Source organism: Oreochromis niloticus, linkage group LG13 (genome assembly GCF_001858045.2).
Source record: "Oreochromis niloticus isolate F11D_XX linkage group LG13, O_niloticus_UMD_NMBU, whole genome shotgun sequence".
NCBI classification, from domain to species: Eukaryota; Metazoa; Chordata; class Actinopteri; order Cichliformes; family Cichlidae; genus Oreochromis; species Oreochromis niloticus.
The window spans coordinates 12,812,523-12,835,446 of NC_031978.2; the positions used below are offsets into that span (position 1 = coordinate 12,812,523).

Consider the following 22,924-nt stretch of genomic DNA (forward strand, 5'->3'; position numbering starts at 1 on the left):
AGATAAATATGTAAAATTATAGAAGTAGTTCTGGAAGCTCATTGCCTGAACTCTCCTGCATTTACAATTACACAAAAGAAATTCAAAATTAATAAATGTTAACAAAAAATATTAATAATATAGAAATGTCTGGCCATTTCTATAACTGTAAATAAAGTTTTAGAAAATGTGATGGAGAGCACAGATTTAGGACTTCTAACTCTCCAGTGGGACGGATTGGACTCTTTGCCCGGCCGATTTTGGCCCCTGGGCTTAATGTTTGACACCCCCGATTTAGACTATCAAAGTTGTTTTGATTAGATATTTAAACCTTTATCCATTTCATTAAAGAAAAACACACACACACACACACACACACACTCGAAGCAATAGTCAGTGGCAGTTATAACGCACACCCTGTACCCTAAAGTAAACTTCGAGCTCTTGTAGGTTCATGCAGATGTTAACAGCTTCAACTTTTCCTTCCTAAAATGGCATCATGATGGCCGGAGTTGAACCGCAGACTCCGCCCACACACTCAGGGCCGTGTACCTTCATGTTCCAGCTTCTCCAGTCCCTGTCCTCTTCTGGCTCATTCACTGTACAATGTGGCCATAAAGGTTGAAATAATGACTGACAGTGGAGAAGGCGACGATGAATTCCAGTTTCTACGGACGGTGAGTCAGACAGCTTACAAATTAAACATACAGGCCAGTATTTAGTCAAACAGAGGTCTTCATTGGCTAGCAAAACAGCCAACCACCACCGGAGGTTTTGATAATTAGTAAGTAGCTGTACTAAAGGTAGTACTTAGGGTAGCCTATTTAGCTTTATGTATAGGTGTTTTTTTAATTAATTAATTTGTTTAATTAAAGTTATATGCAGGTTTCTGTCAGGAGCAATTTTGCAATCATGTAACCATGACACTGTCTCGTGCGCAGATGCCTCCATACGCACGTCATAGTAACAGCATTTCACCTGGCTTTGGGCTAGCTGACTAATAGCCTTATTAAAAACCAGAAACCAGCTCACATGAGTCATGATTTTAGTCTAGTGCTGTAGTAACTGATTAACTGATCTAGTTTATTTAAGGTCAGGTGTCAACAGTGATGCATATCCCAATCAGTTAAAAGATGATCATATCCCATTTTAATTAAACTCGCAACATTTTATTCAAGAAAAATATAAATAATAAAATGTTAATGTGATAATAGTTTAGCAACAACAGTGACAGCAAAGGGAGGCCAAAAATGGCTTGTCGCATCTTCACTGCAAGATGCTATTATTGCTCTGCAGCTGTAAGTTGTCCTCTCACAGCTTGTAATCTTTGCCCTCTGATAAGGGCATGTCACATGGAGGGCGTCTGGAGTGGCTGAGACACATACACATTCACACAAAGCCAGCGATGTTCATCATCCTGAGCCCAACACATAGACTGGAGAGAAGTCATTTTGTGAGATCCATCTACGATATCATGCTTTATTATATTAAATGCAGGATTTCCCCCCGCAAAATTGTTCAGCCATGGTATTAAGCTACCCGGATCCTGATGGAGCTTTCCTCGTTATCATTTAGTTAGTAGATGACAGGGAAAACATACCGTAATAGACCCAGTGACTAAATATATGACATTTGTGAAATGGCAACAATGTTTAATTTGTTATAAAAGTGTAGTCATTTTTATATGCAAAGAGGTCCCAATTCCACTATTAAAAAAATTACAAGAAACCTTAAAAAAAACAAACAAAACTGCAGCATTTTCAATTCGAAAACACTCGAAGTGAAAGCCTATTAGATCTGAAATTTAAGTGTCCCTTAAAAAAGACTCCAAGTCCTGCTCTAATGCTCTAATGTACCTCAGCATTGGACAGTGTGTTTGACTGATTGCAGAGTACTGCAGATATGAAGAGTGGAAAGAAGGGTAAATCAGGGGTCAGACTGTGCAGTATCTTCCCAATATGGATGTTTGCAGCCTGGGTACAGAGAGGTGTTGGTTTTATTGGCTGGACTTTGGAAGCCTGTCGCCTGCTGTCCTTCCTTACAGTTTCTCAAATAAACAGAGAAACCTAATTTGGCCAATGTGGTATTTAAATGCAGATATGGTAATGTTGACAGCGACTGAGATTTCCTTTGCATGTGTTTACAATGGGACTGCACAATGGGGCAGTTTTGATGATATACCTAAAAATTCACACATTTCATAGTTTAAAGTTGTTTTAACATTTAAAAAGCAAAATAGGACTGAATTTCTATGTTCGGTCATTGTGGCCAAACACGTTTCCTCCTCTGAGAGAATCAAATTACATGATATGAGAGGATGAAGATTTATTTCTCTGAAGCCAAAACTGCTTCACTGACTTTCTTTTTAATTAATCCACAAGATAAAATTTCAGAGGCGTTTTGGTGTGATGGAGGTCTTTAACTGATCCTATCCAACAGAAGCTTTCATGGTGAAATCCGGTGAATCTCAATATGTGAATGTGCTCTGTGGACTTCTCTAACTTGAAACCTGTCATCTGTGTGTGTGTTCTGCACAGGGAGATGAGGTGGTTTTGCAGAGTACCTTCACCTCCCAGGAGGAACATGTGAAGCTATGTCTTGCTGCCGAAGGATTTGGCAGCAGACTTTGCCGGCTTGAGCCCACCTCTAACTGTAAGGTAAGGAGCTCTACCTGTGTGACTGCACAGTCTTCTCTTACTGTCAGACAACTCAGTTTGACAGTCATACAAAGAGAGAGATGACTGAAATTTCCAAATATTTCACTGCCACAGGAATACTTTAGATTTTGTTTATGTTGTATTAAATTTCAAACATTTAAACTATAATTTTGTAAACTTTTGTTACACAAAATATATATTTAATTTAAATGTATTCATACACTGATTATCTATGGACAATACATTGTGTTTATTTTTAAGTATCTAAAACTTTAGTTCCTTATTAGTTTTTGTAACTCGAGCATTTTTACATGCCTTCCTTCCCAGTTTGGACTGCCCATTGCCAATTTGCCATGGTCTTTGGCACTAATTGCACTGTTGGCCTGTGAAGGGAACAGCCAGACATGAAATTACCTCAAAAACTCAAATGTCTTTTCTTTCTTTACCAGAATGTTCCACCAGACTTGTCTGTGTGTGGCTTTGTCCTGGCCCAGTGTCTTTCTGTGCGAGCCCTGCAGGAGATGTTGGCCCACAGCGAACACCTGGCTGCAGAGGTCTTTTCTACTATTTCTCCCATAACCTTTATATAAAGTCAATGTTCTCACTCAGTGCTCCTTATTATTCCGTAAACATGTGATTTTCTGTCATTGTCATTTTGCAATACATATGTCTATTTTTGAGATATAATTTAATGGAAATATTATGATAAAGTCAGTATATGTTTTTATATTATTGTGATATTATTAACCAAAATGCGAGTGGGTAAGGATTTTGTCTGTGACATTATTTCAGGGAGATTTGTTTTGTATTTATTTATATGGATAGCACAGTCTTGAAACACTGACCTAAGAAACACGGTTAAGCTAGAACAGCTGGTGTTTACGTTAAAGTTATCGTAAATTAAATAACTTGTAAACAAACTGTTTACACATTGGAAGGATGCTTTGTTTATCTCTTTTCCTGTTTAACTGTTTTCTGCTGCTTAAATTGATGTTTGTGTATTTTAATCACATACAGGTGGGAGCTGGAGGTAGCCATCGCACCCTTCTATATGGGCAGGCGGTATTGTTTCTACACTCATACAGTGGCATGGTGAGTCAGTCATATCTATTTTTTTCTTTCAAAAAACTGAATAAATTACACAATAATACATCTGCCACAAAATGCTAGATATAGCAAAAATTATAAAAACTTATTTTTTTTGTTTTAATTTCAAGGTTCATTAAACCCTCTAGTTTAAAAAAAAAAAAATCTTCTGACAATTATTTCACGGTTCAAGCTTTACAGGGTTAATTCTTCATGGCAGGGATAGATGGCATGTTTACATGATAGCATCACACAGCTGCTGCACAGCCATAATGGGAATTTCCTGTTCCACCACATCCTAAGGTGTTCTTTTGGATTGTGTTCTTGTGGCGTTGGAGGCCTTTTGAGTACACTGAACTCATTCTCATGTTCAAGAAAGCAGTTTGAGATGATCTGAGCTTTGTGACATGGAGCATTATCCTGCCGGAAGCAGCCATCAGAAGATGGGTACACTGTCGTCCTAATGGGATGGACATGGTCAGTAAGAACAGTCAGGCAGGCTGTGGTTTGTAAATGATGCTCAGGTGTCACTAAGGGGCCCCAAATGTTCCAAGAAAATACACGTCACACCATTACACCCCCACAGCAGCCTCAACTATTGATACAGGCAGGACTGATTCATGCTTTCATGTTTTTTATGCCAAATTCTGGTGCTACTATTTGAATGTTGCACTTATGAGACCAGGAAAAAATCTCCAATTTCCAGTCTTCTGTTGTCTGACTTTGGTGAGTCTGTGCAAACTGTGTCTTCAGTTTCCTGTTTTAAGCTGACAGAAGTAGCACTTGGATTAGTTCTTCTGCTGCTGTCCATCTGCTTCAAGGTGAAAAATATTGTGCATTCTGAGATGCTCTTCTGCATTCATTGGTTGTAAGGAGTGGTTATTTGAGGCGCTGTTGCCTTCCTGTCAGCTGGAAGCAGTCTGGCTTCTGATCTCCTCTGATCTTTGGCATTTTTGTCCAGAGAAGTGCTGCTCACTCGTTTTCAGACCATTCTCCATAAACCCTAAAGATAGCTGTTCAGGAAAATCTCAGAATATTAACAATTTCTGAAATACTGAGATTTCTGTATGGCATCATGAGCCATGTCACTTTTAAAGTCGCTTAAATCAGCTTTTCTCCCCTTTCTGATGCTCAGTTTGAACTTCAGCAGGTCATCCTGACCATGTCTCCATTCCTAAATGCTTTGAGCTGATACGTTGTGATTGATTAATTAGATCTTTTTATTTATAAGCAGTTGAATAGGGGTACTTAGTGAAGCATATTTTTGGATCTGGATGGTTAAATAGAATTTGTGTAATATATAAATGGTATGTTTTTTGTTTTTGTTTTACTTTTAATAAAAAGAAAATAAAATCTTGATGTTCACACACTGATGTTATTTTTGTAAAGAATATTTTGGTATGTTCACTGAATTATTTACCTGTTGTTTATTTCACATCCAGTACTTCAGCTGCTTGCCTTCTTCTCAGTCTTCAACTGACAAGCTGGCTTTTGATGTTGGCCTGCAAGAGGACAAAGCAGGTATTTATTTGAACGATCAGTTAAAATAGTTTCTTTGTTAAGGTATTTGCGATGCTCCCACCCTATATTGTGTTTTACAATATTTTTTTAAATCAGCTGTCTGTGAACTGCTTCTTTCCCTTTGTGTTTATATTCTGTGTGTGGTTCAGGGGAGGCGTGTTGGTGGACTGTCCACCCAGCATCCAGACAGAGGTCAGAGGGTGAGAAGGTGCGCGTAGGTGATGACCTCATACTTGTGAATGTGTCTTCAGAGAGATACTTGGTGAGTCAGAACAAAACTGAAGTTTTTCTTAATGGCAAAAAATATACTCTGAGTGAGCCTCCACTATGTTAAATATCAAGCACACCAACCTGGTTAAAAGTTCATTTTGTAAACAGTGAGGCAGCAGAAAAGGGTTGTACTTTTTTATGTTTTATGTTTAACAGCCATTTTATGGCTATGCACGAATATTTTTGGCATGACACCATGCTGTGGACTCATCCGCTGGGATCAGATCTGCAGTCTATCGGTGGTGGGCCAGGGGACCTTGTAAGTAGTGTATGGGAAAGCATAATTGTGGCATGAGTGGTGGCAAGGGAGCAGCGATCCATTACTAATGCTAAAAACAATCCTAGTTGGCCGGCTAGTCTCCATTGGTCGCTTGCCAAGAGCTCCAGCCATGACTGCATTTAGTGTTTGTTAACTACCTGCCCCTCAACAAGACTGACAAGAGGTTGGAATCATAATCAAAAGGTTAGGCTGGTTAGCATGTGAACCTCAGTAGAGTTATTTCACACAGTACCTGGCAAAAGTTGCATTTTCTCCTCCTCTAATATGTTGTGTAGCTTAATGGCTTTAGATATAAAATAAAGACAAGTTGTATTTATTGTTGATGAGAATATATTTAATGCCATTTTGTTTTTTCCCAGCACCTTTCCTTTGGCACTGCATCTGACAACAAAAGCTTGAGTGACAGTCTGATTGTTAATGCAGCCTTCCAGCAGACCCTCTGGAGTGTTGCTCCCATCTGCTCTGGACGCGCCGTTGCTCAAGGCAAGTTTTGTTTCCTTTTGCTTTCTAAACATGTTGCAAAGTAGCTCCTTTCTCAATTTAGATAATCCACCTGATTCTTTTGCTTCCAAGAAATACAGCTCCTTCAGTTTCTGCACTGCAGATAATGTTAATATGTTGGTAATAAATAATACATCAAAGCTGTGTTTTAATAAATTGAGGGGACCAAATGCTGTTTCATGAAGATGATATAGGCTTTTGAACAATTATTAATTGTGTGCAAAATATAAAATTAGCTCAATGCTGATACAATTTAGATGGATTCCAGAGGTTTTCCACAAGTATTCAATTTAAAGCAGTTACACTGAAATAACATAAAATGAATATAAACAGACTTTCAGCTTTAATTTTAACAAAAGAATTGCCTCAACCCTTTTTCATACACAGGCTCAGAATTTCAGAGAGCAGATGTAATTCAACAAATTAAAACCATAATAAATCAAGTGTGTAGTTTTAATACTTTCTCAGTCTGAAACCATGGGGATGACAGAAGAATTGGATTTCTGTGTTGTTGTTGTTTTCAGGTTTTTTGCTAATTAAAAAAAGGAAAAAAAACAGTCCATATTTTAGACACTTTTTGTTTGTTAGTTGGTCTTGGTGCCTTTTTTTGCCCATGCATCAGACTGGCTTCACAGAATTTTAAAGAGGATATTGTATGTTTCTAATCATGAGCTTCTCCAGCTTTTTCAGTCCCTTTTCCCCTCGTCAGACTACAGGCTGATCACTTATCCAAATAATGGTGGTCAAGCATTGCTCTAAATGTTTTTGGGTGTTTGTGGGAAATCTTTTTCATCTTTATTCTCTTTCTGATCTTGAGACTTGTTTTGCACCTTGTGGTGAACCCTCTGTTTTTGCCCTTTTGAAGTCTTCTCTTTTGTGGCAAGTCTTGGATTATAAGATTCCTCTTTCCTGGAGAGAATTCTTCACATGTCTGGAGGGAGTTTTATCTATAGCATGGAAATGACTCTATCACCACTGATGTCTTCCCTGGATGTAGGGTCACTTATGTGGTGTGTGCGTGTATCTCTGTGTGTGTGTTTTTTGCTCTGTGCTAATGTTCCTGCTGTCTCCCTAATGGTTATATATTGTTTTGCAGCCCAAGGCCTGTTTTACTCACCACTTCACCTCTTTGACCACATGTTAGTGTGAAGGGGTTTAAATAACATGTGATGTCTCTGTTTCTTTATAAAATTCTGTTTAAGATCAGTTAAAAAGAAGCTGCAAATATTGAAACTTAAAGTTAGCAGTCGCTAGAGCTTTTACTACAGTTATATAGATTACCTTTTGTACCAGTTCTGTGAAATGTTGCATGTTTTACTCACCACTTCAAAGCAATAAATGTTTTTTTTTCTTGCTGACTCTAGGATACCTGAAGGGGGGTGAAACACTTCGGCTACTCCACAGCCACAGTGATGCGTGTCTGACTGTTCCCTCTACAGAGCATGGAGAGGAGCTTCAAAGGTTAGTCGAAAAGACTCTCCCTCCCAAGTCAGCTCGCGGAAACGTCCTTTACTCCTCTGACTATGTCTGTTTTCTTAATCTAGGATAATGCATTATGAGATTGGATCAGTCTCCGGTCATGCCCGGTCTCTCTGGAGGCTGGAGATTCTGCGAGTTGTGTAAGTGTACAGGGAATGTGGAGTCCGCTCACTTTCAGTATCAATAAATATGTTGCTTTTAAGCGCTATTCTATTCAAGCTCTATAGCTCCAATGTTGTTACTGTAAAATACCAGTATAGAGAGAGGTAATGTTGTACCTATTGCACCAAGTCACCACCAGCCACAGAATTTCTGTTTTGTGCTAGGGTCATACTTGATGTCATTGGCCCAGAACTGAATTCCCCGTGTCCCCTGCATGCTAATGGGGATTTTGACAGTTATGAGGAATAACTAAATGTTGTGGAGTGCTTGGTTTCCTCTCTTGATGTTTTCCAGCTGGAGTGGTAGGCATACATGCTGGGGCCAGCCATTTAGACTGTGCCACGTTACTACTGGAAGATACCTGGGTCTTACAGAGGAGAAAGGTCTGCAGCTGGTTGATCGGGACAAAGCTGACATCAATACAACCTCCTTCTGCTTTCGATCATCAAAGGTGAGGGGTGATATGAGAAATACACTGGACATTATCAGTGGTGTTCTGAGTCTTTACAGAATATAGACTGTAATGTCATTTATTTGAGTTTTTTGTGTTTATTAAAAGAGAAAAGTTAGAAAAATAAGAATATTTAATGCATTTTTTGTGTTTAGGAGAAGCTTGACACCAACACAAAGACTGATGTTGATGGGATGGGAATCCCGGAGATCAAATATGGAGATTCCATTTGTTTTCTTCAACATGTAGCCTCTGGGCTCTGGCTAACATACCAAGCTGCTGATGCCAAGTCCCATATGGGTGGAGCTCAGCGAAAGGTGAACTTGCATACTCAGTATTACTATAATAAGACAATCACTGGCAGTTAACCAACAGTGTTGGACTAAAGAATTTGGCAAAAGAATCTGTTGGATATAATTGCAAATGATGTGTTTTCAGGCAATTTTGCACAGTGAAGGGCATATGGACGACGGGCTGACACTGTCTCGTTCTCAGAGGGAAGAATCTCATATTGCCAGACTAATCCGGAGTGCTGTTCTCCTCTTCACTCGCTTTGTAAGGTACAGGATGCTGGATTAAGACCTTCAGTCATTTGTGAATAAGTTTTTTACCGCTGCAGTGTTGGCTTAATGCTAAATGTCACACTACATGTCCGACTGAGCGTGGGTTTACAGCATTAGCTTTGTAGATATGTTTATGATATATACATACAATCAGAAGACCAGGGATGTTATTGTCTTGGCATTGTGGCTCTGATAGGACCTCCCCGCCCTCGTGTATGCGCACATGAAAAGCTGGAGGTGGAAAGAGCAGCAGCAAGACCCCCCAGAACTAAACAAAGCAGTCAACTCAGATACAGCGTCAAGGAAGGAGCTGGGCAGATTCAAGAAGCTTAAATAGCATGCCCTCTATGACACAACAAGTTAGCTGTGTAGATGGGTATCAGCTGATGTGGGCTGACACTGGGATCAGCTGATCTGCAATGATTGCAGCTGAGCTTGACTTTGTGGGCTGCTGGAACTAATGCTTTGCTCTGTTTTTTACCTTATCTTATAATTTTTAATTGCCATGTCATAATTACAAGAAATCTGGAGGATGAGAATACTTGGGGCTCAGATACTGTCTGTCTGTCTGCCTGTCTCACATTCTGGCTGCCAAATTTTGAGTCTTTTATTTGTAAAAAAAAAAAAACAACAATTCATAGACCAGTATAACATCCTCTGTCTTTACTCCATCGATCGAGGATAACACAAGTTTGGCCGGTGATAGTAGCAGTAATTATAATACAAGAGTCTAAAAACAAACTTTTTTTCCTTTAGGAAACTTGATGGTTTTAACCAAGAAGTAAATATCCCCTCTGTCAGCCTGTCAGTGGAGACAGTGACACGCAGTCTGCAGGATCTGATAATCTATTTCCAGCCTCCACTGGAGGGGCTAGGCCATGAAGCTAAACAGAACAGCATGGTGGCGCTAAAGAATCGACAGAACATGTTTCAAAAAGAGGTAAATCGATAAGTGTGAATGAGTCCTATGTGTGCTATGCCTCACTCTTCCCTAACTGTGCCTCCCTTTCTTCTCAGGGTGTGATAGATTTGGTCTTAGATTGTATTGACCGTCTACACCAGTATAGTAGTGCTTCTCATTTTGCCGAGGCTGTTCAGAGTGACACAGGAGAGGAGTGGGAGACCATCGTCAACCATTTCTATGAGCTGTTGGGTGAGAGTAGTATAGATGGCACCATACTTATTTTTTGAAGATACCACAAATATCTCCCTATCTGTTAGGGTTCCCCTTATTATCTTATTGTCTGTTAATATTTTTGTTGTTTTTTATTCCTCTTAAGCTGCTCTGCTCCGGGGAAACCGTGCAAATTGTGCTAATTTCTCAGGTTCGCTGGACTGGCTGATTAGCAGGCTAGAACGGCAGGAGGCCTCTTCTGGTTGGTTGGATTTGCTTTATGTTTTCTTCATCAGCCATTGTGGATTGAAATTTTACAGTATATATTTATATTATATTTGACATTGGTTATCGTGTGTTGTCTGGGATTTATACCTAATAATATAGAAGTATAGAGGTAAATGCAGGTTATCATCCACACAATAACGGGCAGTTATATTTACAGGAGTCTTGGAGGTTCTTCACTGCGTCCTTGTGGAAAGCCCTGAAGCTCTCAATGCCATCAAGGACCAACACATTCAGTCTGTCATCTCATTTCTGGACAAGCATGGATGCAACCACAGGGTAGTGTTTAGAAGGCCTTGATGTGTATTTAATATAAAAATAAGATTGAAGTTAAGTGCATGGATAATAAGTGATGCCGAATGGCCAGTAATTTCATTATTAAGCTTTTTGGCTACAGTGGCATGTCTGAATTAATTAAAATAAATACAAAAAGTCTTTTGTTGTTATCCTAGTTTTCTCTCAGAATTTGTCCTTTTGAGGCTTAAGCAAATTCCACATTTCTCACCAGTCCAATAACATAGACACAGTGTTTCACTTTTAACAGCTATAATAACAGTTTCCAATCTGTTTCCTGATGTCGGATCATTTCCATTTGCTTATTGAGCTATTGCCACATGAAGAGCTGACAGGTTGTGTTCCAGGTGCTGGAGGTGCTTTGTTCTCTGTGTGTGTGCCATGGTGTGGCGGTGCGGTCCAATCAGAACCTCATCTGTGACAGTCTGCTGCCAGACAGAGATTTGCTACTCCAAACACGTCTCGTTAATCAGGTCACCAGGTAATTTTATAATCTGTTTTCCAAACAGGACCGCTTTTTGTTTTTGTCTTTTTGCCATTCTACTCATGGTTTTTACTTTGAAATTTTCTGAATTTCTCTACATTCAGACAGAACTCTGATTTTGGATTATTGTTTTTCACTACACATAAAAATCAGATGCAAAGTAGCACAAAGAACAATATGTTAAGTAGGTAGCTTTTACAGTTCTGTGCAAAAGTCTCAAGCCACCCCTCATTTCTTTATATTTTGCCTCCAAGGAGACAGCAATTTCTCCCCGGGGTTTCCGGAGGTCTTTCAAAGTTTTTCTTTGGAAATTGGCTGCTTTTTCATTCATTTTCAGTCCAGTTGTTTAACCTAACCCTGCAAAAGCACCTGGATAGAAAAACCCACTGTGAAACACTTTCAGTCATAGATTGGGCTCCCCAGAACCCAGACCTTAACATTATTGAAGCAGTGAGGGATCACCTCAACAGAGAACAGAACAAAAAGCATCCAGCATCCAAAGAAGGGCTTTGAATGTCCTTTAAGAAGCCTGGAGTGCTGTTCCTGAAGACTACCTAAAGAAATTATAAGAAAGTTGCGTTAAAAAGTTCAGGCTACACTGAAGAATGCTGACATTCAAGCTCATTAGAAATATACAGACTTTTTGCCTTGCGTACTTTAGTTTCATGTATGTTTACAGATGTTTTAATAAATCAGTGCACTTATTTTCCATTTTCTTAATGTGAAATAAATATGAAATAATGGGATGGTGGCCTAGAACCTTTGCACAATGCTGTATTTATGTTTGGGAAATAACTGAATAGGGGTTTCTTTCCCTGGCTCTTCTCATGTTCGCACATGCATTTGTTTAGCTGAGTGTTATTTGTCAACTGTGGCGCTCTGACTCCCACGGGCCTTGATTTTCTTGTTTTTCATCTGTAAAGATGTCACATCCTTGATACCAGAAATATTTCAGATTTTTCTACAGCGTGACATTCGTTCTTTTTTTTTTTTTTTTTCTCCTCTTTTGGATTTAATTAAATACTTTCTTTTTTCCTCCAGTGTCATCTCTTCGATTGCTACATCATTTTTTTTTTTTTACATCTGAATAGATCGGAACAATAATGTTGATGTCAGAGCTTAGATGTCTTTGTCTCACCCTCGTCTCGTGAGAGTTTGGAAAGATTACCTTAAGCCCGAAGTGGTATGACTCAACGGAGGCATTTTTTTAGCCAGTTTCATCATAGTCCGTGCTCTTCTTCTGTCTCTCAATATTTTGACCTGCTGTGCCAATCTGATCTTGTAGGCAGTTTCCATTTCCCTTTTCCTTTGAGCAAGTTTTTTTCTGCCCAATCTGCCCTTTCTCTGTAAGCAGCTGCCTTCTTTTATCATGCTTTTTTTTCCCATCAGCAGCCCATTTTATTCCTCAGGCTTTATAGCTTATTTTGTTTCATATTCTTCACACCTGCTCAGTCCATGCCCCAGCTCTCCTTTCCTCCTAAAGCAATTTCTCATTCTATCACTTTTACTTCTTGTTCCAATAAATGCTTCATTAGTACATCTGCTTTCATTCTGATTTCCTTTATCTCATCAATTTTCTTTCATCTTCTCTCCCTCACCTACCACAGTGTGACAGTTCTTCCAGATGCTCTCTTCTTTTTACATTTTTGCCTTTAATCTATTCTTTCCATGCATTTTATCTAGACTCAATCCAGCCTTTTATCAGTAAAACTAAAAACATGTATACTAGCTGGTATTTCAAATGCTGATGAAGTTTTTATTTACACAATAAAAGTGGCTTACTGACTTCAGTGCACTGCTTTTTTAATGGCTGGGTGCTTGAGAGTCCCATTCATAATTAAAGTTCATTTGCTGGATTTCCTGATTTGACGTGAATCTAAATTCCAAAGTTCAATCAGCTGAACTTTGGAGTTGTTGGAACTGCAAACCTAATTTTTTTAAAAACTTAGGACACTGTGTAAATTGTTAATAAGATAAGATAAGAGAACTCTTTATTGTCATTGCACAGTCATACATAGTACAATAGTACAATGAAATTGGAAAGCTGTCCTACGTCGGCACTACATATAACACAACACGACACGATACGACACATCACAACGCAACACAACACAAACAACACAACACAGTATAATAACTTAGTAATAAAAAAGAAGAAGTGTATTTGTATTGCACACTGTTATTATTGCAGATTAATTATTATTGCACCTTGTTATAAATATAAATATTATTATTGTTACTGTTTTTACCGTTGTTACCCCCCCCCCCAAAAAGTCCAGGTAGGTAGCCAGTCAGGTCAGCTATTTGCATTGATTAGGGCTATTGCCCTGTTGTAAAAGCTGTCCTTGAGTCTATTTGTTCGGGACCTCAGCAGCCTAGTGAAAACATAATGCAGTGATTTGAAATCTCAGATCAATAGAGCATGTTTTCTAGGTTTTATTTACAGTAAAACACAGAAAACATTTCAGATGTTTAAACTGGAAAAGTTTACCAGTTTTAGAAAAGTTGATTTTGAATTTGATGGCAACACATCAACTTATCAAAAAAGGATATGTTTACTACTAAGTACCACCTTCTCTTCTTTTAACAATAGTCAATAAACATCTGAGGGGGGCCTGAGGAGACCAGATGCTGGATATTTTGGATGAGGAATGTTGTCCCGTGCTTGCTTCATATACAATTCCAGCTGGTCAGCAGTCCTGGATAGACTTATTTTTGTTTCAACAAGGACCAAATCTCTCCTGTGATGGTGCCGTGTTGCTGCAGCATATGTAGCATGTGGCTTAGCGTTGTCTTGCTGAAATATCCACGTCACAATTATGCCTGTTCTCTTTCAAACATTCGTTTCGGTGTCTCACTATGGGGAACGCTCTCTCAGCGTTGTCCTCAGAAGCCTCTATATCATTACTCCAGCCAGTATTGGCTGGCAGTCGTGACGCCTGCGTCAGGGAGGGCCACCCTCCTCCCTATAAAAGGTTGTGACGCAGCGTCACCCGTCATTCAATTTCCTCTTCTCGCTTCTTAGAAACCTCATCTCTCCTGACTGTGAACGTGAGTGCTAGCTTAACTGTCCACGCGAGCAAGCTAACACCTTGGTCACCGGGCGCTGCACGGTTCGCGTTTCGAGTCGCCTGCTCTTCACCACGGAGCCAGGTCGGAGAGTGTGTTAGCTGCCACCACGCACCTAACACAACAGCTAGCTGACCAAGCTAACTGTTCTTGCTACACACGGTCACCAAGCCAAGTAGCACAAGCGCTAGCCACCACACTAGCTAGGTCATGCGAGCTCACCATAGCTACTCGACCGAGAAGAAAATAAAAATCAGCATTAGCCGTCCAGCCATTCTAGGCTAGCTACACCAAGCTTCCTTGACATGGCAGACTGCAATCCGCTGCCCAAACTTTGCCCCTGCGGTTGCAAAATCTCAGGCTCAGATACGCATGATGCGTGTGTGATGTGCCTCGGGCTGCAACACGCCCAGGCGGCTATTTCCACACCGGGTATATGCGAACACTGCGCTCGCTTCACCCTAAAAAGCCTTCGCCGAAGGCTAGCCCGCCAGGCTAGCCTGTCAAAGAAGGACCCAATGCTGTCTCCAATCGACCCACCGATGGAGCACACTGAGTCTGCAATACCAGGCACCGGCTGGGGCGACGAGATGGATATCGTCCTCCCGCTGGTGGATGATGCCGAGGTCAGCTGCGAAGCTATGTTGTCTGATTCCCTCGAGGCTAATGACGAGCTACTCAGCGAATCCTCTGAGGGAGCGTCGGAACATCTCGTCTCGGACGAGGATGACGACGTTTTCTTTGCCCCCTCTGGTCGGAATTCTGCGACACAAGGGGCCGATTGTGACAACCCCGGCACACAGTCCCGCGGCATGGAGCTATTCGACGTTGCAAAACGGGCGGCTGACAAGCTAGCAATCCCATGGCCCGCGGTGACAACGGAGACCTCCACCTCACGGTACGAGGGTAAAAGGCTCCCCAAAGCAAAGCGCACTACTAAGCAGGTACTGCCGCTTTTCCCCGAATGCGTGGACGAGGTCACACGCTGCTGGGCAAAGCCATTTTCGTCACCCAACCCCGTGCAGGGAGCGGCGGCGTTTGACTGCGCTGGAATGAAGGAGAAGGGCATCTACCAAATTCCTACAGTGGAAAATCTGGTGGCTTCCCATCTCCACCCGAACCAGAAACTCTCCATGTCATCTGGTCCGTCCCTGCCCTCCAAGGCCGAACGCCTGCAGTCCTCCCTGGCTGACAAGGCGTATAAATCGGTTGCCACCACCGCGAGGGCACTGAACGCCTCATCGCTCCTGCTAGCTTACTCGGCGGAGCTCCAGGACCAGGCTGCCGCGAACCCGGATGCTAGTGAGCTATGGGATGAGCTGGGCGTCGTTACGGACCAGTGTCTCCACCTCACTAGAGCGGCAGTACAAGCGGCGGGCAGGGCTCTCAGCATCATCGTCCTACAGGAGAGGGCCAGATGGCTGAACCTGTCGGGGCTTTCGGACAGAGAGAAACGTGACATTCTGGATGAAAGCATCGACCCCGCTGGCCTTTTCGGGACCGCTGTTGCCACCATGCAAAGACGGTGCGAGGAGAAAAAGAAAGAGGGAGAGGCCCTGCAGCTGTGTCTCCCTAGGAAGGCCCAGGCTGCGCCCCCGCCTCCACCCGGTCGCCGCACGTTCGCTCAGGTCACCAGCCGTCCAGCCGGCGTGCCGACGTTTAAAATCCCTCGCCGCCCAGCCCCGCAGGTCGCGGCCCAGGGTCCCCTAGGATCGCAAAACCCTAAGACCCACTGGCCCAGGAAGCATGTCCCGCCTGCTGCCGCTCAGGGTGCCCCACCACCAGCCAAGCAGTCCGACCGCAAGAAGAAGCGGACTGCCTAACATCCCCCACGGGGAGATCGGAGCCGGACCAGCCCGAGCTCCAAGTTCACTCCAGGGCTCAGTTCCGGAGCCCGTTCGGAGAAGTGTGTCCTGCCTCCTCCTTTCAGCGCCTGGGACTCGAGTTGGATCCCACAGAGCGCATTTCAACAAAGAGACGACGAGACACTGTTCAGCGCAGTCAAGCGAGTCACAGTCTCATAAAAACATTCTGTTTATTAAAAACTCACCCGTTGCATCCAGGCATGTTGCCAAGGGCACGGGAAAAATGTGTGAAAAACACAGAAAGTATGTTGAAAAACATAATGCCCCCACGCACCCAGACACCACCGGGGTTGATTTCCTCAGTGGTGTCCGGACCCATGAGCGCTGGTCAGGCGCGAGCCGCCCGCGCATGCGCAGTCGGATCTGGCCCGAAGGACCAGTTTCCGCCACAAGAGGGAGCCAGAGCTCCGTCTACTGTGGAGTGCCTGTCATTGGGACCGCTGTCGGCGAGAATAGAGCGATGGCGAGCTCTCGCTGCACCAGAATGGGTTGTGAGGACATTAGAACGAGGCTATCGTTTGCAATTCGCAAACACCCCTCCCAGATTTCACAGAGTGATTTTCTCTCTTGCAAGGGGCGAATCAGCCAGGATCCTGCAAGAAGAAATAACTACTTTGCTGTCAAAGGGAGCAGTACGAGAAATACCCCAGGAGCAGAGCCAGTGCGGCTTTTACTCAAAGTATTTTCTCGTGCCCAAGAAAGGAGGGGGACTGCGTCCGATACTGGACCTACGGGCTCTGAATCAGCATCTGAGGTCATACAAATTCAGGATGCTGACGCCCACCACTCTGCTGCATGTAGTGCGCCCAGGCGATTGGTTTACATCAATAGACCTGAAGGACGCATATTTTCACATTCCTATTTACCCGCCTCACAGGAAATTCCTGCGCTTTGCGTTTCAGGGCAGAATGTACGAGTACCAGGTCCTGCCGTTTGGTCTCTCACTGAGCCCTCGGGTATTTGTGAAATGCACAGAGGCAGCCATAGCCCCACTGAAGAGGCGGGGCATCCGCATAGCATCATACATAGACGATTGGCTGCTGCTATCAGAGTCAGAAATAATGGGAAGAGAGCACACCAGGTTGACAGTGGATCATCTGATGGCTCTGGGTTTCACCATAAACTACGAAAAGAGTGTCCTGCAGCCAGCTCAGGCCATCTCTTTCATAGGAATAGCCCTCAACTCCCAAACGTACAGAGCGTGTCTCTCTGTGGACAGAGCACAGAAAATGCTATCACATGCCGGCATTTTTCAGTTGGGAAGATATCTCCCATTCAGGAAATGCCTGCAGATGCTGGGATTGATGGCGTCCTCACTGGCGGTCATTCCACTGGGCAGACTGCATATGAGGGAATTTCAGCGATGGGTCGCATCTCTGAGACTGAATCAAAAGCGCCATACCCACCGCCATATCAGAGTGACAGCAGACTGTGCTGCAGCACTCCGCTGTTGGAGAAATCCCACATTTCTCACTCAGGGGGTGTCACTGGGGGCTGTCACAGCCAGAAAGGTGGTAACCACGGACGCGAGTCTCACGGGCTGGGGCGCCACTCACGAGGGCAGAGCAGTGAGCGGCAGCTGGGACTCACAACAGAGGGGTGCTCACATAAATTGGCTAGAATTGCTAGCAGCATTTCTAGCACTGAGACACTTCCTTCCCCTGTTGAGGAACCACCATGTTCTGATCAGAACAGACAACACCACTGTTGTGGCGTACATCAACAGACAGGGCGGGTTACGTTCCCGTCCGTTGCACATGCTGGCTCGCAGACTGATCATGTGGAGCAGCATCAATTTGTTGTCACTGAGAGCTACTCACATTCCAGGAGCTCTGAACTTGGGAGCGGACTTAATGTCCAGGGGAAACCCGCAATACGGGGACTGGACCCTGCACCCACATGTGGTGACCGAAATCTGGACCCGCTTTGGCCAGCCACAGGTCGATCTGTTTGCCTCGAGGGAGAACGCTCAGTGTCCACTGTATTTCTCCCTGAGGGACCAGGAAGCTCCGCTGGGGGTAGACGCATTAGCTCACAACTGGCCACATGCTCTGCTTTATGCGTTCCCTCCGCTGGCCTTAATTTCTCCCACTCTAACCAGAGTGAGAGAAAAAGGGCTAACAGTGATATTGATCGCCCCAAGGTGGACGAGGTCCCATTGGTTGGCGGAAATTATGCCCCTCTTGTGGGACGAACCGTGGCCTCTCCCTCTCCGACGAGACCTAGTCTCCCAAGCCAGGGGGGAGATTTTTCACCCTCATCCCGAGCGCCTCGCCCTGTGGGCTTGGCCCGTGAGAGGCTGAATCTGAGTACGGCAGGACTCCCCCAGGGAGTTATAGCCACTATTCAGAATGCTAGAGCCCCTCCACAAGATCATTGTATGAGAACAAGTGGAGGGTATTTGAGGAGTGGTGTGGAAAGTCTCACACTCTCTCCTTTCAATGCTCTGTGACAACAATTCTCTCCTTTCTCCAAGAACTGTTAGATAAAGGAAAGGCCTTTTCCACAATTAAAGTATATCTAGCAGCTATTTCAGCTTGCCATGTGGGCTTCGTGGATGGCCCAGTGAGCCACCACCCACTGGTCTGCCGTTTCATGAAAGGGGCACGACGGCTCCACCCAGTGTCTAAACCTCTCGTTCCCACGTGGGATTTATCTCTGGTGTTGGAGGCAGTTTCACAGCCACCATTTGAACCACTAAGCCAGGTGGAAGTAAAAATCCTGTCTTTGAAGACTGCATTGCTCCTGGCCCTCGCGTCTGCGAAGCGTGTCAGTGATATTCATGCGCTGTCAGTACACAAAGAGTGCATCCGGTTCACGCGGGATAACTCTAGAGTCACACTCAGGCCAAATCCGGCCTTTGTGCCCAAAAATCCTTATCTCCAATGCACCCCATTGGAGCTGGACGCTTTTTGCCCTCCTCCTTTCTCCTCCCCTGGACAGGAGCGCCTACATGCTCTCTGTCCAGTTAGGGCTTTGTGTATCTATATGGAGAGAACAAAGGCTTTCAGGAGGTCGGATCAGCTGTTTGTTTCCTGGGCTAAACCACAGCTTGGCAAGCCCATTAGCAAACAACGCATTTCCCACTGGATTGTTGAGGCAATCCAATTGGCTTATTCAAGCACGGGCCTGTCCCCCCCAGGGGGACTCCGTGCTCATTCTACCAGAGGGATGGCAACCTCTTGGGCCCTTTTTAGGGGTGTCTCTATAGAGGAGATATGTGCAGCGGCGAGCTGGGCTTCACCTTCGACCTTTGCAAGGTTTTACAGGTTGGATGTCACTGCACCATCTCTAGCCCACACTGTGTTGAGTGTGGGTCCCCACGAGACCTCCTAAGTTGGCAGTCAGTCGTTCAGATGGGCTTATCTGGCAATACGGGAGTCTGCATATCCCCATAGTGAGACACCGAAACGAATGTTTGAAAGAGAACTTGAGGTTACTTTATTCCGTAACCCCCGTTCTCTGATAACATGAGTGAGGTGTCTCACCAGATCACCCTCCTTGCACGAAGCGAGGAAGAGGTGAGCTTATCTTGAATGACGGGTGACGCTGCGTCACAACCTTTTATAGGGAGGAGGGTGGCCCCTCCCTGACGCAGGCGTCACGACTGCCAGCCAATACTGGCTGGAGTAATGATATAGAGGCTTCTGAGGACAACGCTGAGAGAGCGTTCCCCATAGTGAGACACCTCACTCATGTTATCAGAGAACGGGGGTTACGGAATAAAGTAACCTCAAGTTATGATGCAGCCATCCAATATTGAGTTTTCGCTTTGTCCTTTGTGCTTAGAGAGTCTTTTGATAATGTTATGTACCGTAGATGATGGGATATTCTAAATCTTCACAATTTTATTTTGAAGAACATTATTCTGAAATTGTTCCAGAATTTGTAGATACAAGTTTTGGCAGATTGGTGAACACCTGCTCATCTTTACTACTGAGAAACTGATGCTCTGATGCTCTTTTTATGCCCACTCGTTTTACTTACCTGTTTCCAACTAACCTAATTAGTTGCAAAATATTTCTTCAGCTGTTTCTTTTTAGTCTTGTTTACTTTCCAGCCTTTTGTTGTCCCGTCCCAACCTTTTGCTGCCATCAAATTCAAAATGAGCTAATATATTTCATGAAATGGTAAAATGTCTCAGTTTAAACATTTGTTTTCCATGCGCTATAGTGAATAAAATCTGGGTTTATTACAAATGAATATCGTTGCATCCTATTTTTAGTTACATTTCACACAGTGTTTTATGTCATAAACAATTTCTGGCTGAGAGCACACAGCAATGTTATGCTGAAGTCTGTTTTCCTACTGGCTTAGAGTGTAGACACAAACTTGACAGTCACAAAGTTTGACTCTCTCCAAGTTAACTTGTAATTATAGACTATCAGCGCCACTTAAAAGTAAAAGCCCACTACCTGAATGTTTCAAACACTGAGCTTGGCTAATTAAGAGTGTCACAGCTTAAAAATTAGTTGTATGGGTGCTCCGTGTATCTAATTAAGTTGTCATATCGACGCAGAATGAATTTCACTTTTATGTGTGAGCTGAATACTAATATGCATTGTAAATTATTTCAAAATTCATTTATGATCACACCAAATACACTAAAATCTTAAAATATGAGTTGACTGAAATTTCTCTGTCCTTTTTGCCTTTTTCGCCACATTTCTCTGCATATTATATGACAACAGCATGAGGCCAAACATCTTCCTAGCTATGGGAGAAGATTCATCCCAGTATCGCAGGTGGTACTACGAGCTGGTTGTGGATCACGTCAACCCCTTTCTCACATCTGAGCCCACACACCTGCGTGTCGGCTGGGCTTGCATGAAAGGCTACCAGCCCAGGCCGACAGGCGGCGAGGGCTGGGGGGGGAATGGAGTGGGAGATGACCTCTGCTCGTATGGCTTTGATGGACTTCACCTCTGGTCAGGTGAGGATGAGCTCAAAGAGCTGATAAACAGCTTGGTCTGTTTAACATTATTGTATAACACTGATCACAAGAGTTTACAGGACGAGTAAACTCCACATACTCCAAAGACAAATATCAGAGTCTGTAGCTGTTACAAACATGATAACAAGTCAGTTTGAAAATCTTAGCACATTACTTTAGTGCCACAAAAGCTACACATGGGAGGATAACCATGGCAGTTAAAGCACAAATGCATTATAATAGATAATTTTTAATTTCCTTGTTCAGAATAATTGAAATGTCTGTAGTTATTGCAATAAAAGCTGTGACTGCAATTGCTGAGCATCACTTAATTATCCACAGAGAACAATTAACGTATTACTTTTTTGTTTCATGTTTAACATGGACAGAAAAGAGAGAGAGAGAGCAGTGGAGGCAATTATAATCTCAATTTGCAGTAGTGATGATTGCACTTCATCAAAAAAATAAAAACAAAAAACAAACCTTTGTATTTTGATAAAGATTTGCTTGTGCAACACAGACATCTCATGTAAAACATGAAACGTGTCAACATTTTCTGGCTCGTTGCACTTTATTCTTATTTAGTGTGGACAGCAGTAGATTATCATTGATGTTTCTAATTATCAGGAAAGGCTCTGCTGTGAGGCGTGTTCCTAAAGTGCCTTAATCTTTACAATATGTTTTACATTTATGAATGCTATAAAACATTCATTTGATTTGATTTTAGTTGTAGTGCTTCCATTTAATAAAGCACAAAGCACTTGAATTCCCATTTTAAGTTGTACAGAAACATGAAAAATGTAAATATGAAGACTAATGAGTGCGTCTCCTGAATCTTAGGCTGTGTGAGCCGGAAAGTCAGCTCCCCGTTTCCTCACCTACTAAAAGATGATGATGTCGTTAGCTGCTGCCTTGACCTCAGCATTCCCTGCATCTCATTCCGGGTCAATGGTCTACCTGTGCAGGGCATGTTTGAGAACTTCAATGCTAATGGACTTCTTTATCCTGTGGTCAGCTTCTCTGCCGGAGTAAAGTTAGTATCAACACTATTGCTTTTTGTAAAAAATTTTATTTTATTTTTTTCAAGAAATCCACAAAACAATAAATTTTCTTGTCTCTTTTCTTGGAAAACAAAACAAGAGTTCGTTTTCTGTTTGGGGGAAGGCATGGAGAGTTTCGCTTCCTGCCACCTCCAGGTTATGCTTCTTGCTCCGAAGCTCTTCTCCCAAAAGTCAAACTGAAGGTACAGCTGTGTCAGGAATACATTTTGGGTCATGGTGAAGGGAAACAAGAGCTTATTGGCCCCTTAGTGCCTGTCACTCCAGTTACCTTCACTCCAACACCAATAGACATCAGTAAGGTAAATCTCGTTTTACAAAGATGAACTGTTTATATATTTAAAGTCTTTATAACCAATTTGTAGAGAATACTTTGCTCAGAGAAATGATACCTTGTCAGAGTAGTTTAGGTACTTATGCAGTACTTTTACCCTACAGGTGGTATTGCCTCCACAACTTGAGGACATTCGAGAAAAAATGGCTGAGAATATCCATGAGCTCTGGGTAATGGACAAGATTGATCTCGGATGGACACATGGACTAGTAAGAAAAGTCACAAAATGTATAATTTTATAACATTGCATAACTGATATGCAGTATTGTATAAAAGCCACCCCTCATTTCTTCATATATTTTAAGAGGAAAAGGAAAAATAAATGCACTGATTTATTGAAACATGCAGATATCCATGGAGTGAAGTATGTAAGGCAAACAGAGTATATGAAGTTTTAAAAAGCTTGAAAATCAGTATTTGGTGTGACCACCTTTATTCTTCAACGCAGCCTAAACTCTCTTTGGCAAGCTTTCTTGTAATTACTTTAAGTAGTCTTTAGGAATAGTTATCCAGGCTTCTTGAAGGACATTCAAAGCTCT

General features: G+C 42.8%; 1 protein-coding gene across 8 annotated transcripts in view; it reads left to right on the forward strand.

Annotated features, from left to right (window-relative positions):
- The first annotated feature begins 415 nt into the window (after positions 1-415).
- The window catches only part of ryr2b (ryanodine receptor 2b (cardiac)), an 84,791-nt gene continuing 62,282 nt past the window's right edge, over positions 416-22,924 (forward strand). For 4 of the 8 annotated variants that reach the window (XR_003213509.1, XM_013271750.3, XM_019366887.2 and 1 more), the window contains exons 1-21: positions 422-656; positions 2,517-2,636; positions 3,086-3,190; positions 3,654-3,728; positions 5,165-5,243; positions 5,393-5,505; positions 6,153-6,276; positions 7,659-7,755; positions 7,839-7,913; positions 8,230-8,386; positions 8,542-8,703; positions 8,825-8,946; positions 9,706-9,889; positions 9,967-10,102; positions 10,230-10,325; positions 10,509-10,627; positions 10,990-11,123; positions 20,752-20,993; positions 21,834-22,026; positions 22,134-22,353; positions 22,490-22,594. Coding sequence is in view for 6 of the 8 variants with exons in the window: in XM_013271750.3 (XP_013127204.1) it covers positions 609-656; positions 2,517-2,636; positions 3,086-3,190; positions 3,654-3,728; positions 5,165-5,243; positions 5,393-5,505; positions 6,153-6,276; positions 7,659-7,755; positions 7,839-7,913; positions 8,230-8,386; positions 8,542-8,703; positions 8,825-8,946; positions 9,706-9,889; positions 9,967-10,102; positions 10,230-10,325; positions 10,509-10,627; positions 10,990-11,123; positions 20,752-20,993; positions 21,834-22,026; positions 22,134-22,353; positions 22,490-22,594 (2,706 nt within the window). In the remaining 2 variants the exon portion in view is untranslated. Of the gene's footprint in view, positions 657-2,516; positions 2,637-3,085; positions 3,191-3,653; positions 3,729-5,164; positions 5,244-5,392; positions 5,506-6,152; positions 6,277-7,658; positions 7,756-7,838; positions 7,914-8,229; positions 8,387-8,541; positions 8,704-8,824; positions 8,947-9,705; positions 9,890-9,966; positions 10,103-10,229; positions 10,326-10,508; positions 10,628-10,989; positions 11,124-20,751; positions 20,994-21,833; positions 22,027-22,133; positions 22,354-22,489; positions 22,595-22,924 lie in introns of all 8 variants that reach the window. The other 4 variants (XR_002064361.2, XM_019366894.2, XM_019366892.2 and 1 more) reach the window with 3 other exon arrangements.